At 43.9% G+C, this 17,570-nt stretch overlaps 1 protein-coding gene across 1 annotated transcript in view; it reads left to right on the top strand.

Moving 5' to 3' along the window:
* The first annotated feature begins 813 nt into the window (after window positions 1-813).
* ANKRD29 (ankyrin repeat domain 29) overlaps window positions 814-17,570 on the top strand; it is a 29,875-nt gene continuing 13,118 nt past the window's right edge. The window contains exons 1-4 of the mRNA XM_026058651.1: window positions 814-825; window positions 6,021-6,131; window positions 8,217-8,315; window positions 10,573-10,671. Of these exons, the coding sequence (XP_025914436.1) occupies window positions 814-825; window positions 6,021-6,131; window positions 8,217-8,315; window positions 10,573-10,671 (321 nt within the window). The remainder of the gene's footprint in view (window positions 826-6,020; window positions 6,132-8,216; window positions 8,316-10,572; window positions 10,672-17,570) is intronic.

Raw genomic sequence — 17,570 nt, 5'->3', positions numbered from 1 at the left:
TTGCAGTAATTAAGGTTGGGGTCACACCAGGCCATGCACTCTAAAATGAGCTTATGCTATGAGCAGCTCTCATCTGCTTGCCTACAGTTTGTTTTACTGTATGCACAGATGAATTTTGCCTCAGGAAGAAAATCTGCAGACAATCTCCACTTGCAGATTTGCAGAATAAACTACTTGGATCTTACTGCAAATATATTTATTCTCTCAATGCACACGCATAATTGTCTTATGAATGGGATTTATGCGTGCACATCAAAAGAACAAAACCCCTAAGGGCTCGGTTTAAACCAGCAATAGCAAAGAAATTCAGGAATCTCCCACCAGAGCATGCCCCGTTTTGCCTACTTTGTATCACGCCGACTTTCAATGAAATCTGCCGCAGCCAGGCAAAACAAGACACGTTTGGGACAGTGTTTCAGCACCGGCTTTATAGCTGTTCAGTTTTACAGGTTTAAAATTAAGCCTTTGAGAACTTGCTCGCTTCCTAACGCTGCCGCATCCTCAGTGCGAGACAGCGTCGGGGACAGCTGGACGCGCACAGGCTGGGGGGAAACCCGCTCCCTCTCCCGTGCGTTTCGGGTGCCGCTCCAGCGTGACTATATATATATATATATATATATATATAAACCACTTCAGAATAATGCTGTTCGACTCGCGGGCACGAACGCCTGCAGGCGGCCCCGCTCCGCCCCGCGCTCCACCCCGCGCAGCGCCGTGGCACTGCGCGGGACGGAGCGGGGCGGAGCGCGGAGCTGCGTGGAGCTGCGTGGAGCTGCGCGGGGCGGGGCGGGGCGGCGCGCTGCGAGGTGCACGATGTCGTTCAAGGTGAGCCGGGCGCCGGGGAGAGGAGGGAGGAGTGCGGCGGGGTGCTGGGGGGGATGCACGTTTGGCCTCTCGTTTTGGGCTTTCCGTGCCGGCAGCCCCTGAAATGCTCCGTCATATTCAAATTTTTAATTTTTTTTTAAAGAAATAATAGCGGTCCGAAGCCCCCCGGCCACCACTCCGCTCCCCTGCTAGCGCTGCTTGTGTAATAGTTGGGAGGCAGCGTTCATCCGGGGTCGCCGCGGCCGGACGGGCTACGTTGCCTTTTCTGTTTGCGATCGCTTTTACTCGTTGTGCCTCTCGCATGCAAAGCCAGGCCAGGGCAGCCTTTTTCAGAAATTTGTCTAAAATGAGTTTTTAAGCCTGAGGGAGGCATTAGTGAGATCAGTCGGCGAAGAGGGAGGCGAGCAGCAATGTACCGCGGATAACAGATAATATTTATGCTAGCTGCACATCTCCTCAGTTATGCACTTTTTGGGTCCTCTGCCGGCTCTTGCTGTATTGATCGGCAGCTTTGTGCCAGTCCGCTGTCATGCTGCTTGCGTTGCATTGCTTTACATGCGGGATTATTCCCCATCCTTGCCTCTCTTCACTGCTGGTGCATGTCCCCGCAGGAGCGCCGTGGCATCTCCCCATGTGGTTTCGCTGGTGGCACTGCCCAGCGCAGCAGCCAGCAAAGCCCTGCTCTGGCACGGGACAGGGTGCCATTTCGCATGGCGCTGCTCAGTCGTGCCCCAAGCGTTGAAATCCCTGCTTTCGTCCCCTTTTTGGCCCTCTCTTGGCCTCACACCTCTTCAGTCTGCCCCGTCCCTCTGTTCTGTCTCTGTGACTCGTTCCCACCCTCTTGCTCCTTCCCTTCTTTTCTCCTGCCCTCACAGGCATCTGCCTCAATCTGCTCCTGCTCTTTCTCCTGCTTTTTGGTAGCAGCTGAGGTTGTAATGTGGTACCAGCCCTGTGGTTTTTTGCCTTTTCCTGCCTTTTTGACCTCCTTGACTTTTTACCTTGTCCATCAGGTCTTCTTCTCTATTCTCTTCCCATCAGCTCCTTTTCTGTGCCCTGTTTCTCACTTTCTATCCCCTCGAGTGCTCCTGTTTGGGGCAGCTTGCTGCCAGACCCCTCTCCCTCTGGCAAGCTGCCCCCCAAGCCACCTCCCCCTGCTTTCTCTCTCTTTTCTGTGTCTGTCTCTCTGCTTGGTATTTTTTCTTTTTCTCCAAAGTCTGTATACGTACCGTGCACTCCTCCCATCTCCATTTGCTGCTGTCTACCCAGTTTTCCCCTCTTACTGTCCTACTTGCTCATGAACGAGCATTTCTATGTATTTCTCACTGTCTATTCACATGAATACCCCCTCTCCTAGCAGTTTCTCTGCATTTTTGCCTGCTTAAACTTCCATGCATATCTTCAACTACCTTTCTCTTTGCTCAAGATCCTGCACGTAGGATGTGCTACTGTCCAATAAAGTCCTTTGTCTTTCCTCCCAAGTCCCACTCACATTTTCTGTTGCTTCATGCTTGATTCAGATTTTCAGCTCTTCTTCTTAAAACCTTTTACTCAGATCCTCTTTTCCACTGGGACTGGTTTGGAACCTGAGAACAAAACAGGAATATTCTTGTGTTTTGATAGTACAAGGAACCAGGCCCTGGGCTGGTGCTCTCTTTCTCCCTCTTTTTTCTCCCTCTGGCTATTGCCTCTTCTCTTTCACCTTCAAGATCACTGTTTAAGAACTACGCTCTTCCTCCTCAGCTGTTACCCTACTGTGACCTGCCTCTTCCCTGCATACAGCAATTCAAAGGTAGGGCAGGGACTGGGACCTGGTGATCACAGCATTCAAATGATTCCCCCCCCCCAATATTCCTAAGATGACACATACAGTTACATTATTCCATTTTATTTCTTCTGTATTCCAATACAGAGAAGGTCTTGTCAGATTTGTAAAATATATTTTCCTCTAGACTATTTTTGAATAGGTTTTTGTGCTTAATGTCAGTACAGCATGAATATAATGCAAGCTTTCCACCACTGGGCTTTTCTAAAAGTGCAATAACAATTAAAATTAATAGCACAGCCAGAGTTTGAAATAATGCTATAGAGATCTTGATGAAGTATGGACAACTGCATCCTGAAAGTTGCTGATGCTGGAGCAAATGACATAATGAAATACGTCATTTTCACCAAAGCTATTAGCTAATCACTTTTTCAGACCTTTATTATGTTCTGTTCCCTGGCTGTCAGTGCTGAGGATCAGTTGTGTACTTTAAGGGTTTTTTAGGAGCACACTAGCTTTATAATAAGAATAACATCAAAATTTTAGCCAGCTGATCTCTTGCAATTCGACATTACCTCTCCCTAAGAAATATCTGAGGGGAGAGGATTGAATACATAGCTAAACAACAGCAGTCAAGGCTTGTGTCATGTCTTGGGGTTTAAAACCAGTTTATTGCTCAGAAATTATTCAGTTCATCTGACCATTAATCCCCAAATACTGCCTTTTACTTTGCCTTCTACTGATGTCAGTATTGCTGATATCATCTGGAAATGAAGAGCACCAAGGTACACATTTTTGCTTTGAGAACAGAAGAGAAATTGCTTCATGGCACTTCTCCAGGCTGTGCCTGTGTAAGTGGCCTGGCTGTTCAAATGATTTTTGCACATTCCTTTCAGCTTAGCATACAAAATAGCTCAGGTTTGTGTTTGCTTTCTTTATCTAATCACTACATAGTTGATGTTCTGAGTGTGCTGTATACTCAACTTTTATATAGGGAATTTACAGCAATGTGGGGGGTATTAGGGGAAGTAAAAGTGCTGAGAGCAGTCATTCCAAACTGGGTCAAAAACACCACTGGGAAAGACCTGATTTCATGTCCTTGATGCATTCTACCATAGCTTGGACCTGATCCAAAGTATGAGGACAATTTTACTGGTGTAGGAATTACAGGAGGAATTTTTGGGTCATAAAACCTTCAGACCTCTAGTTTCAGACTAATCTGGCGCTGGCAACTCAGTTCTCTTCTTCTCTGCTTGTGTAAAGTGATGGAAGCAAGTAAAGAGCTCCTGAATAGTGATTCCAGTTCCTGCCTACTCGATATGCAAAGGGGTTATAGGCAAAATAAAGTGGAATCACATTGGCACTATGCCCTCATAGTGGAAACCAGGCTGGAGGAAATAAACTTTTCCTTATATGGATATATTGCAATCCCCAAAGTTTTCCATACCTTTGTGGGACAGTGTGGGATGACAAAAAATAAGGAGCATTGTCCCTCTTTGCAGAGCTCCTTTATTTACCTTGAAATCTGATTTTCTGCTCTGTAAGATCTAAAGGCCATTCTTTTGCAATAATTTTCCACTGAACACCATAATAATAGAGACAATATTCCTAAATACCAGCTCTTTAAATAAATACCTGCATAGTAGGTTAGGGCAAAATGGGTAACATGGATCCGCTGTGTGTTTAAGTGACCTGTCTGCATTTACATAAAATTTTAATGGGTTGTAGGGGTAAAGATAGAAAAACTGTACTCCATGACTAGCAGCCAGCAAAGAGGGTAAAAAACGCTAGCTGTATTCCAGTTGGCACTGTCTACAGATTCATCAGTGGAAATGCAGAGTCCGTCAGCTGTAAAAGGAACACCAAAATTTAGCCTACTGTGCCTGATGTAATTCTCTTTTCCAGACTCCTGCCTCTATATGTGCTGGTACAAGAAATATTGCTATTAATTTATAGGAAATGTCTCATGATTTACAGATTGGTTGAAACTTCTCTTGTCTTCAACAACTGCCAGTTTCCTCCTTGCTAACAAMTAAGAATATTAAAAAAAAAAAACAATTAAAAGTGCTCAGTGTGACAGGTCTGGAACAGATTCACACAGAACTAAGCTTGTGTCTACAGGTTTCTGTGAGGTTTATGACTTGCGTGTCAATGAAGGAAGCAATTTAAACTCTGATATATGTGTATATTTTAAAACATGAAACTATTTAATCCTTTTTCTCTACCACATTACACTTGTGCATTGACATTTGGACATGGGCAAAGTGAATATGAAATATTCTGCAGAGGAATGGCTGACTTATATTCACTCTGCATTCCCTTTGGGTTATCTTGAAGGCAGGATTTATCGGAGACTAAGGCCCCTCGGTGCTTTTGACACTGTTGCAGTCTCAGATTACTCAGTGAAATGCTGCTTTATTGAACTGTTAGCGATATTGAGCCTTATTAAAAATCAGATGCGTGCCCTGCTACAGGACATGTATCATTGCCATTTATCAAGCAAAGCTGAAGCTTTGCTTCAGCTCAGCACTTCGCTCTTGGCAGTGCTTATCTTGCAGGATAGCATTTGGGCAGCTTTCTGCATGGATTGGATAAGGAGGTCAGGAGTGGAGTCTCCATCTTTTTTTGCTGTCTTCCTCCTGTTTTGGGGCAGTGATAATTTGCTCCCACACAGGAAAAGTCACCATGTGGCAGTGCTTTTAGGATGCCAAAAGCCCAAGGAGTTTATTATATTATATTGTTTAACAATGGTCTCTGGTATCTAGATTGAAGAGTTTCCCAATTTTGCCTTACATACTGCCTTGCATATATAGTAAATGAACTTCAAAGTCTGTAGACATCATGATTGAAGCCTTCTTCTTCTGGCATCACCCAGGAGATATCTCACATGACCACCATTACACAGAGTGTTGTTTCCAGGAAGCAGGCAGACCTAACAGTAGGGGAGATGCATGAGCAATACTTTTCATGTAGTGGGACTTTTTATGCAGCAAGGAGGGAGATAGATAGTAGAGAAATAGCCTGAAAGCCACGATGTCCTGCAGCAGGGCTTGTCAGCGGGATGATTCAGCCTCCATAACCATGCTCAGCCCCACCACATGAACAGAAAATACAGGTACCGGGTAGCAGCACGTTGTTTTTTTGTGATGTTTCCCTAGGGATCTGGACTTGCATCATCAGCTCTCATTACAGAGCGAGCTAAGAGTCATAGGCTGCTATGGACACAGGGAGGACCTGAAACAACATGAGATAACACATGAAGACTGATCTCTTTAATTACACAAAGAAACTAAATTAGCTTCCCTTCCACAGTCTGGTTTTAGGAGGACAGTGTACCTGAACTGAATCATGCTTGGTTTGAATGCAGAATTTGCATGTTTGTGCTTGTCCACAGTATCTTCCAAAGTTTTCTGTTTCTGCTTTTTTTCACCAGAAAGAAACCCCGCTTGCCAATGCTGCATTTTGGGCTGCAAGAAAAGGAAATCTGGCTCTTCTCCAGCTGCTGCTGAACAGTGGGCGAGTAGATGTGGACTGCAAAGACAGTGTATGCATGCAGTGCACACATGCCCACCACACTGATTTACATCACTTTTCCATAATCCGCTGCACAGAGGGTGTGGCAGGCATCTAACATGAGACATTGAGAGTCTTATGACACTTAGACATGATTTAAAACCTTCTCTTGCCAAAAAGCAAGTTTGCAACTCAAGATGAAATAGCGTGATGATTTACATCAGTGGCAAGGGGTTAGGAATTTGCCAACACTCAAAAATGTGTCTCACATCATAGTTATTTGTGGAGTTGACATTAAAAACACACATTCTAGCACCTCAGGCTTCTCCTTGCAAGGAAATGCCATTGTAGTAATAGATCACTGTGACGAGTCGACTCAACTGATCATAGGTAGCCACGATTCTCTCAGCTACCAGAGCTCCTCATAATTAGCTTAAAATAACCCTGGACTTTAGTCTCCATTTAGGTGATGTAAAAGATTGCATTTGATGTGCAGCTCCGTGGGGCATGCAGTGCCTGCTACACACAGTGGTGCTGTTCGAAGAGGTGCTGGCCCCATAACTTCTTCCTTCCTCTCCTGTACTTGACGCCAATACAAAAGCACAATAGATTTCCAGGCAAAGAGGAGCCCAGATGCATTACAGATAGATTTGATGGGGATTTCCTGACTGCCTTGGCATGAGTTGAAATTAGTTTTGAGATTAGAAATAGTCTGAAAACACAGATAACATGTATGTCTTGCTAGTCTGTTTAGAGCATATGGACAGTTACTTGATTGTACTTGGCTTCTGTAAAGAGCAGGGGAAAGCCAAGGTTAAGCAGTCCCCAAGTTTCCTGTGTTTGGTGTTTGGGCTGACTTGTTGAGAGTCACACCTGTGTTGTACAAGTTTAGTGCTACTTCTAGCCTGAAACATGAACCTGCCCCAGCTTCTCTCACTTTGAGCAGCTTCAAAGCGCAAGAGATTTTCTAAGTACCTAGCTTGATGCCCAACTCCCATTGGCTTTTTCTGAAAGTCAGGAACCTGTCCATTCATTTTTGCCCTGTAGGAAGGCACGATTGTCCTGCGATATTTCTGGTATTGATTCTATGACTGTCATTCTCAAGGGGAATATTTTCGTAGGAGAGGGTGTTCAGATTGGGGTGTGAAGTAAACAGGACAGAGATAGATGTCAAGAAATAAGGTTCATGACTGTTCATTTTTTCTCAGACTAAGACTAGCCTTGATCAAGAGTTTTTACAATGTACTGTAAAATATCCTGACTTGTTAATTATATCAGGCATACATGTTTTCTAGACTCAAATATTTTCATATAGTTAAGGCTGCATGCTTCTTCTTTGCAATATCACATGTTCCTTCCTTAGATTGCATTGGTATGTGTGAATGTTTTAGAAGGATGTTTCATCCTTATGCATATGGTCTTGGCATATCATCCATACACCACATATATATAACCTAAACACTATTTGGTTCACTGAAGCAGTGGCCTTGTTGGGCCACCTAGGTAACCTGAACACAGAGCTCAGGTTTGGCACATTCTCTGATATAACGTAAAGAGCCACAGCCTTCTGGAGACAGAGTTTGCTGTAGTCATTTGGATAGGGAATTAGCAGTCGAGACACCTGGACCCTATTCCTGACACTGACTCTCTATATGAGGCCAGAAAAGTCAGTTAACTTCTGTGTCTAAGGTTGTTATTCTGCAAATGGTACAAAGATTTTTGATATTCTCTCATAAAAAGCTATATATAAATCAAAAATATTGTTGTTATTATTGTTGCACTTATCTTAGGGACAATAATGCAAAGTCATTGCATACGTAGTTCCTTGAAGGGTCATGCCTTAGCGTTGCAGGCAAGTCTGTAAAGTTTTTGCTGTAACACTGGTTAATTCCTCATTTTCAAAGTATTTTTTATAGCAAGTTTCAAATTGTTTTAGAATCTGATTAGGGGAAAATTGCTCCACTGTTTGTGAAGAAGAAAAGAACAAACAGGTTCTCTGGTCAATGATCATAAACTTCCTTCAGCTTTTCAGAAGAGGTACTGTCTCTTCCGGACAGCCTAATTCCTTGCTGGAGGTGTCTGTTGAAGGTACTGATTTGTTTTTCCTTACTCCCAGCTTGGCACAACAGCTCTGATGGTAGCCTCTTACTATGGCCACATAGATTGTGTGCGGGAATTGGTGTTGCAAGGAGCAGATATCAATCTGCAGAGAGAGGTAGGAGAAGTTCTGTGTTCAAACAGGGATTGATTAAGTGACTGTTGTGTACTGGAAATAATAAAGGAGTGTTGTCTGTTTCTTATTTGCCAGTTGCTTATTTGGCATTTGCTGTGCAGTGCATGTCTAAACAGGATCTGTTCTCCTGAGGACACCAAAGAATCAGATGTCTGGAATTTGTGATAGAAAATGAGATGCTGGAGCTACATTTATATGTAATTCATCAAACATTTCCAGGACATCCACTTGACATGGGGCAGTTACATATGAGGTGTAACCCCATGGTGAATCCATTTATGCATCTGCCATTTTACTTACTGACACAGTAACTTACAGCTCTCAGGATGGGATAAATGTCTTATGATATGTGGAAGTCCTTTACCTTTTGATTTGCAGAGTCTGGTCATTAAAATGGAGCTGATGCCACTGCTAGCACAGGAATTGTTTTGACTCAGTTGCTTTGGAGTTTCTGCTTCTCAGTCAGAGCCAAATCATCTCTAATGATCACACAGCTTAGTCATCCATATTTTTCCTGCATGTCTACTCTGCATTCAAGGCATCTCTCATGCCATGGCATGCTTTTTTGTGGAACCCTAATTATCCTTGGAAAGGGCAAATGTCAGTGGCTAGCTTTGTGAAAGTGCCTTCCCCTTACACCCTGCACAAATGATCATAGGAATAGCTACAACCATTCTGGTTTTGTGTGCTGGCTACAGAGAAAGCAAAATTGCTATGGGACAAAGAGAGTTGCACTGGTCCTAAGAGAACAGCGTTTTAATGAGAGCATGCAGTAATATGGGATGACTGCAGGAGATATGGGATGGCAGTATTTTCTTCTCTCAACAGTACAAGCAGATGTTTCTTACTTTCCTTGGTTACCTGGAACTAGAGCATTAATCTCATGCCAATAGCTGCAAGTTACTGAGTCAGTGAAAGCCATGTTTGGTGGTATAAGTGTCTTTGCACTAACTAGCCTAAGCTTGCTTTAATCATGATGTCAGCATCTTTCAGCAAAATCCTGTTCCAGCAAAACATTTAAACATGTACTTTCCCTTAGATAAACATTGCTTGAAAAGGAGCAACAAAAGGAGAGATTGAGAACAGAGTTTTATAGACATGCTCTTGAATATCACTCTGGATATATTGATTCAGCAATCTAACAAAAAGAGAAACACAGGAATCCTCCAAAATCACTCCATTGCAGATAGGAAGGCATAGCAAAATAGATGAAATACGAGCCATGAAGTCTAACGGCACTATTTTGGAAGTAAATCCTCATACTCAAATCAATGCTCTTGTACTCTGAAGTTGCTGTGAACCTCAGGGACGTGAGAGCCCCACAGGTGTGCCTTTGAGAGGGGACTCTAAAATGGTCTCAGGGGACCATGTGCAATTGTAAAGGCCTTTGGCACTGGAGTGAATTTCATATGTAGCTCCATTTTCCTGCATCTCCTACATGGGACGAGAAAGCCCAAAGCTAGGAAAGCCTGCTTGTCTTCTTTCCTTCCTCCTTACCTTCTTTTTTTCTTCTCTCCAACTGTTAAAATATGCATTTTTCATCCTGATTTACTCAGATGTTAATGACAGAACTCATTGTTTAAAATACAGGGTTTCATTTCTTCAGTGAGATTAAGCTGAGATGGGAAAAAAGGAGTTGCAGGGGTTGGTTATAGTTGATTGAAGGCTACTTGGCCGGAGGGAAAGCTAGTACTGTGAGAGACAACAGTGATTTACACCAACAACATTCACATTTTGTCAGTGCAGGGTCAAGGAAGGTGGAGCTCTGCTGTATCAAATGACTCCCTCTCTGATCCTTCCACACCCTGATCCAAATCCATCCCAAATTCCCATTTGTCTTGGGTGAAGGGGCAGGTTGGCAGGTGGTATGGGGGTGAGTTTCAAATTGGCTATTCCTCTCTTGTCTCTTCTCACTCTGGGCTTTCTTTCCCCATCTGGAGACTGAGGAGAGGTAAACGAATACTAAGAGGTCTGTACTAGAAGCTCTGTGCAGAAGCCTGTCGTGGAAATTGAATTTTATTCAAATGCATGATGCTGGACAGATCTCTCAGTGCAATGGGAAGAAAACTGACCACTTACTTACCTAACATACCTTGTGTCCTCTGGAGTCCTCAAAGTCATCACCAGTCTTTTCAGTTGATGTTCTATTGATTGTGCTCAATATGTTTTAATTTGAAATGTATACTTCAGTCAAGTGCATTATGTGTTTGGGTTGTTTTAATCCATTTTTTCCTTACAGTCAGGTGCAACTTCTCTGTTCTTTGCTGCACAGCAAGGCCACAATGATGTAGTGAAATTTCTCTTTGAATTTGGAGCCTCCACTGAATTCAAGAATAAAGTAAGCTTATAGGTCTGTTTTTGCATGTTGATACATTCTGAGAGTCAAACCTGTTGTTTCCCATTGACATGAAACATGACATGGCAGCAGGAAGATCATAAAAGGATTTCTCACTTGAATGTTTTCTGAGTAATATGAGTAACATGACATACTGTGAAAATATTAAGTTGGGACTAGCTTTTATTACCTAGACTTAATGGCATAGATTGGTCAGAGATCAGTCCCTTGACAGTGAGATCAGTCTTTCCTCTTAAACTGTCTGGCAATACAAGAATGAAGGGTCTTTCTGTGCATGTTAGGTAGGCTCCCATTTTAGGTGTAAGTACACCACTTGCACAGGCTGGAATTTCGTCCACACTGGGGTATCTGTGCATGCCACCATAGGAGACATAAGAATATAGTGCCTTCAGTCCTCCCTAAATTCCCATTTACCCACCTGTGGCAGGAAGATGAAATGCATCTTCTAACTTCTGGTTCTTTGCTCAGGCTGGTCCTTTTATAAAATCTTCTTAGAATAGCTTCCTGAAAGCTGTCTGTGTCCTCTGCCTGAGGGATGGTTGCTCTCTGAGCAGATGCTCACAGAGGCTCCCCTGCTCACGTTTATCTACAGGACCCTCACAGAGTGAACAGCATTAAGAGCAGATACACTGGCAGCAGCACATCAGCTCAGTTTCTTTGTCCAAGGCAGCACTAGTACTTCTGCTTTCAGCAAGCAGAACCAGAAGTACCAGATTTTTGTTAAACGTTCTTCCCCTTGACATGGTGGCCACATTTGGGAGCACTGGGACTGATGCAGCTGAAATTCTTCATTCCCATAATCTGGAGAGGACACTTGCCAGTACCCTGGGATCTGCAGTGACTTGTGTTCAAAGAAGAAAGAATTGTTCTTTACTACACAATAACCAATTTTTCAAGATGTTGTCATCCGGGATTCAAATGGCTCTCACAACCCATCCCTGCTTTTCAGAGTCCTTGCAAACACAGACTTTAAATTCTAAGGGAACTGATGAAAGGTCACTGCCTTCAACTTGTAATGCTCCAGGGACTGCAGCGGGTATTAGGTTAAAAATCGCTAGGTTTTGTGGCCACAAAGCTCACACATGCCCATACAGTAGGATTTGCATTGATTCTGGTATCTCAGTGAACTATGCTTGTGGTAAGCAACCCTCTGACCACAGCAGAAGCATTGATCAGTACATTTAAAAGCATGAATGGATCTGTGGCTATTTAACACGACATGGAGTGTGCCTGTGTAACTTACCACCACAGGAGGTTGCAACCTTAAATGCAACAGCTGGATTTTGAAGTGTTGGATAATCTCATGTGGAACAGAGCTATTAGGAGAAGCTGCCTGTTAAAATAAGGGCCATTACTCAGTCTTTTACTTCAGGGCTGAGGTGGCGGTAGTAGGAATCATGAAAATCATCTTCTCTCATGTTAGGCTGTATAGAATTGGACTGTGACCATTCTCTGAGTCATCTAGTGGCCTGCAAAATGTCCATGAAACCACACTGAAGGAGCAGAAGTGACGCCCGCTATAGGGAAGCTAAAGAAGAGCCTGGACTGCTCTTTCGACTTAAGCGTGGAATTGGGTAGTGTTTTTGCAGAAGAGGGGAAAGCGGTGAATTCAGGAAACTGTTGGTAAGGAGGGAACACAGAGACTGAGCATGTGTTTCTGTCTAGAGGGACAGTTATATCTTCACTTTAGCAACCTTCACACAGCCTGTGAACTAGGAGTTTGCAGAGATCAACACTTGGCCCAGAAGGTAAACAGCAGCCTCGAAACTGTTGGCAGTGTGTGCTCTTTTATGAAGCACGTAAAATAAACTGATTTGAGTCACTATAGCAGAAGAAAAAGAGGTAAAGATCTAAGTGATTAGGAAATCTTTCTGCATTCAACCCCTCCTAAAGGCTTCCACCTTTGGGCAAATGCAGGTTCAGGCTTTACTATTGTTCACCTCGAAACTTTCAATTCAAACCTGACTTGGCCCATGTTCTCGTCCCAAATATCTTCTCAGCTGCAAGCTGCTCTTCCTCTCCAGGCCGCAGTTTTCTGTTGCTTCCAGTAAAGCCGGTCGGAAGGGAATGCCAGCTCCTGTGGGACGTGCCCAGAATGGGACTGGACTGCAGCTCTGCATAGGCTTCACTGGTTCCCCTCAACAGGACAAACTGGCGCATGACATGGACATGAGACAATTCCCCAGCAGCATCAAACATGCCTGTCTAAGCACTCCCTCCTTCTCATCACCTCTTCAAGAGGTGTATCAATAATACCAGCCACCTCCACAGCACTTCAACACTCACAGTATTACACAAGCTATAGTCCCTGAAAAGGCTCTCAAAAGTTGGATGAAGGACAGCTGAGTTAAAAGGAATCTGTGCAAGATTAAAGTGATACTGCTTAAAAAGTTGGGATTAACTATCACGTCCATGTCCTCTTTGCAAAAGGATCTGCTCTTTCTGTACCATTGTGCAGGTATGAGGACTTTACTAGATACGTCATTAATTCTGGAAACCATCCTGGAAATTGTTGTCTCACTCATTGCTCATTTGAGAACTGCGGGTCTTCTGCAGCTCTTCCCTCTGAAGTGAGGATGTAGCCACAAGGATCCAAATGTTTACAGTGTCCAGGCTGGGCTTTGGTAACTCACCCTGTTTTAGACTAAGGGCAGGTGGGAAACTAACTTGTATGCTGGGCAGCAGCATGTACCCCAGCAAGAGGCACCATGGAGAACATACCACAGTGCTGCTGTGCACCACTTATTGGCCTTGTAGTTTGTTTTGTTATCAGTTAAATTTCTGATTTACAAATGCAAAGCTTTCTGTAGCTTGGAATTGTTGCATCAAACCACTGTTCTGTTAATGGGCAACTAAGATAACGGGCTCTCCCCACAACCCTGGACACCAAGCAGTTGACAAAATATGCCTTTTCAAGTCAGAGGTAAGGGGTTTCCTGTTTAAGCCACTTAGCCAGGAGTCGGCCCTGGAAGAGATTAGGCTGAGCCTTACTGCTTTCAAGGGGCATTGAAAAATTCATCAATTTGCATTGATAATTTCTGTTATCAGTGAAGACGTGGAATTAAAATAGCAAAACAAATCAAACATACCCTAGGAAATAGAGGCTTTAAAGCAATGAAACATCCAGCATCCTCTTTATAATTTACTTCTCTGTAAATTTTAGTTACTGCATTTATCACCCAGATCTGAGAGCACTGGAGAAATATCTTAGTATAGGCATTCAATTCTTGTTACCCCTTGTACAGTTGAATCTGACACTCACTATGGCAGGCAAAAAAGCAGGTTCTAAAGCAGTGTAATGAAGCAATCAGCAACAAATGCTGATGTGATGAAGGAAAGTAAATACTGCTCTCTAAGATTATTATGGACGCAAGCTTCAATAATATTTTCGGCATTGTCACAGTCTGACATCCCCAGCAGTATGTATCATAAATTAAAATGTGTTTTATTTATTTTCTTAATGCGAGACATGTTATGAGCATGTGGGTTCTTAAATGGATTTCCCCAGGTGGATGTTTTCTGAGCAATACTGAAGGTAGGACAGAGGCAGAGGCTTTTTTTTACTGGACAGTGATTGCAGAAGATCAGGTCCCCTCCCTTTTAGCATATTTCAGAGATCATAAAACACCATATAACTCTAAGGTACTTTCAAGGAATGATGACAGAGGTGAAGGAAGAGGTGGGCAAATAGACTGAGGAGTCCAGGCCAGATACGTGGTCTCATCAGGTGCTGCTTACAGAGGAGACTGGCAGCTTCTGTATGTGCTGCCCACAGGGAGGAGAGACTGTGGGGATACGAAAGGAGGTTGCAGAGAAAGAAGTGCAGAGGTGGCTGAGAGAACTGGCTCTCGTCTGAGTCCCAACTGTGCTGGAATGGTCTGCAGCAAAAGATTAATAAAAGCTGTGTTGTGTCAAGAAAACAGGATATGAGCAAGAAACAAATGCGATGCTCTGGGCCTTCTCTCAGTTGCAGTGCCCGTCTGCCTCCCACTGAAGAGTGGGTTTTGCTCTAGGAGAGCCTCTGTGGCTGCTCACATGTCCCGGCTCCCATCTGCTGCCCTGCTCAGAGTTTCCAAGATGCTTGCCAGTCCCAAAGATGCTGCTTCAGCTCTTTGCCTGTTTCAGCTGAAGCCAAAAAGTGAAGAAAAGAGGGAATCACATGGCTGAAAGGGATTTTAAATCTCTGACATTTGCTTCTTTCTTTCATGCCCCCATCTGCCTTCCTTGTAGTCTGTAAAATGTTGGCCTCTGCAGCCGGAGCTTGCTGGGGTACCAGGAAAGGCAATTGTGCTGGTGAAAATGAGAAAACAAGGAAGAAAGTGTGAGAGAAGGCAAGAGGGAAGCTTAGTAGGGGGGGCTGAGTTTTCCCCTCCTAAAAAAAGTGGCACTTTGCGCTGCCAATTACTTGATTTAACTGAGTGCTGTCTTGCCACAAGGTGTTTTCAGTGAAAAAGATTCGCAGCCCCAAACTTCCTTTTCTTACAGCAGGACTCATCTCTGTTTATCACAGTGCTAATGGTCCCCACGCCTAAAGCATGCAACTGACTCTCCGTCTCTTCTGCTGACCCCATTCAACTTTGTGGGGACACACAGTAGAGCAGGTCTTAGAGCCCAGCTGTCTGTCTGGTCAGGGACAAAATCTTTGGGCCAAGGAGTTGTTATCAGATTCTTTCTGGCCCAGTAAATATTTGATTTAGGGGGGGCAACTGGAAGCCGGGGATGAGACCTGGCCCACCAACTGTTTTTTTCTGGTCCCTTCAGTCTGACCAGGGTGATCATGTGGTCACTCTAGTCTAAAAGAGCCAAATGGTGTATTTTGGAAATGTGTTATTGTTTTCAAAAATGTAACTAGCTAAAACCATCCACTGAATTCAACCAAATATTTGGTCAGAATTCCCATTCTGAGACACTCCGACACCTCCTGCTTGAACTGTCCCCCTTCTTAAACCTGAAGCTGTTACAGCTCCCAGGATGGGATCACACAGTTCTACTCAAAGTGTTTGGCCTCAGCTCAGCTAGACTAACTGTTGTTAGCTTTGCAAGCCTGACTTGTATTTGGGACCTGTCATTTGATTCCCTCCAGAAATTACGTTAATAACCAAACAGTATTCTTAAAATCACTTATTGTTTGTTGGGAACACAAGAATTTTAGAAAACAAAAAACAGACCATAAAGCAATAAACAAGTTATGCCCATATCCAGGTCACTGGGTGTGTTTTTACCTTCTGCATGGGGAACCTCAGTATGTTTAAGCTTCCTATAGTTAGTTCATCCTTCCCTACCTCTCCACAGAAGACCTCCAATCTGGATAGCACAGTTCCTTTGCTTAGCAAACCTTCTCTTCCAATTTCCTTCAGGGAAAGAGTCTTTCAAAATGTCTCTGGTTTTTGTTTGTAGCCCTTTGATCTGGTAACTCATTACTTGGGCAAAACAGCTTTCAGCTGGTTGGAGACAGGAAATAGGTTTCATGAAGCTATTAGCTTTTGCCATTGTCTTTTAAGCATGCGTAGAGGTTTTTTTTAATGTAGGAACCGTTGTGGTTGCTTTTCTGCTTTGTTTCAGCAGTTCCTATTTAATTAGGGCAGTTTAATTTGACAGGAAAGTTTAGTAACTCACTGTAGCCATAGAGTAACTTGACTCCACTGATCAGTTTACACACTGTATTTACTCAAATAGTCCAAAATAAATATGCAATTCTTTGATTGTTACGTAACAGTTTCACATCTGTGACTTTGCTGACATTCAAGACCTGTTTGCTTTTCAAAGTTGTAGGGAGGAAGGGTGAATATGAATTTCTGAGAGTAGCCATAGACAGTCCCAGTGGGTTAGTTCAGTTATGTCAGAGTTCAAGTTTTCGTGAGGGTATTATAAGCATGAAATAGCACCACAGATTAATAGTTTGATTGGCATTTCTCATTAGAAAAGATTCAGTTGCAAAGCACTGGTCATTCGTAATTTCCCTTGCTGGATATCTGTCTGTGTGGAAAATTTCAGGCAAAACTTTGGAGCTGTTTCAGAGGAACAAGGCTGAGGGAAAGCACGTATTTTGCCCACATTAATAACAGTTCTAGAAACCATTTACTTGAAATACCACTGTCTTGTGGAGCAGGGGCTTGAGATTGGGAATAGGCAGGGAAGGAGTGAGGAGAGAAGACCTTGGGTGCTGAGGACATGAGGTGCGCATCATCCTCATGCGATGGCATTCCCTGTCCTCACATGGGCTGTGGTGAGCCAGAAGACTTGCCCTGCAATGCCTGCCCTCATCTCCCAGGTGCCCCGAGGGCAGGCCTGGGCGCAGAGCAAAGACTTTCCCTTGCTTGTTCTTTCAGGGACGCTGCACGCTGCACCATCTTCCAGCCCCGGCTCTTGAGGAGAAGGGACAGACCCACTTGTCCCAGGGAGGGAGGTCAGGGTCTGTCTGGCCAAAGAAGCTGGGACCAAGATGGGGAGGGTTGGAGAGGATAGATCCAAAGGGACAGGCAGAAGAGAGACCAAAGGGAGACCCAAGCCGTGTGAATCTTGTCCCTGTCCTCAAGTGTCAGTGGCACCCTCTGGCAAAGAGAAGATCTCCTCCTGCACACTGCCATCCCAGGCAGAAGATGAGAACCTCCTCTCAACCTCAGTGCCAGAAATTATGGTAATTTTTGAGTGGAGTGCAGTGCACTTAACAAGACAAGCTACACATTTGCTATTTTGGTGTTTTCAGCTGGCTTGGAGTCATTAGCCAGCAACACTAAAGTCTTTCCCTCCTCACATGGCTCCTACAGGAGCAGCTGTACAAGCCAGACTCCTTGCATGTGTCTAGGTCTCCCTTTAGTGGTGATCTATAGCAACTATAACCACCTGGGATTGCTCCTGCCTGCAGGGATCACTTCCTCAGC

Source organism: Apteryx rowi, unplaced genomic scaffold (assembly GCF_003343035.1).
Source record: "Apteryx rowi isolate R43461 unplaced genomic scaffold, aptRow1 scaffold_149, whole genome shotgun sequence".
NCBI classification, from domain to species: Eukaryota; Metazoa; Chordata; class Aves; order Apterygiformes; family Apterygidae; genus Apteryx; species Apteryx rowi.
Note: the sequence above shows the minus strand (reverse complement) of the source record. Positions and strands in the feature narration are given on the sequence as shown.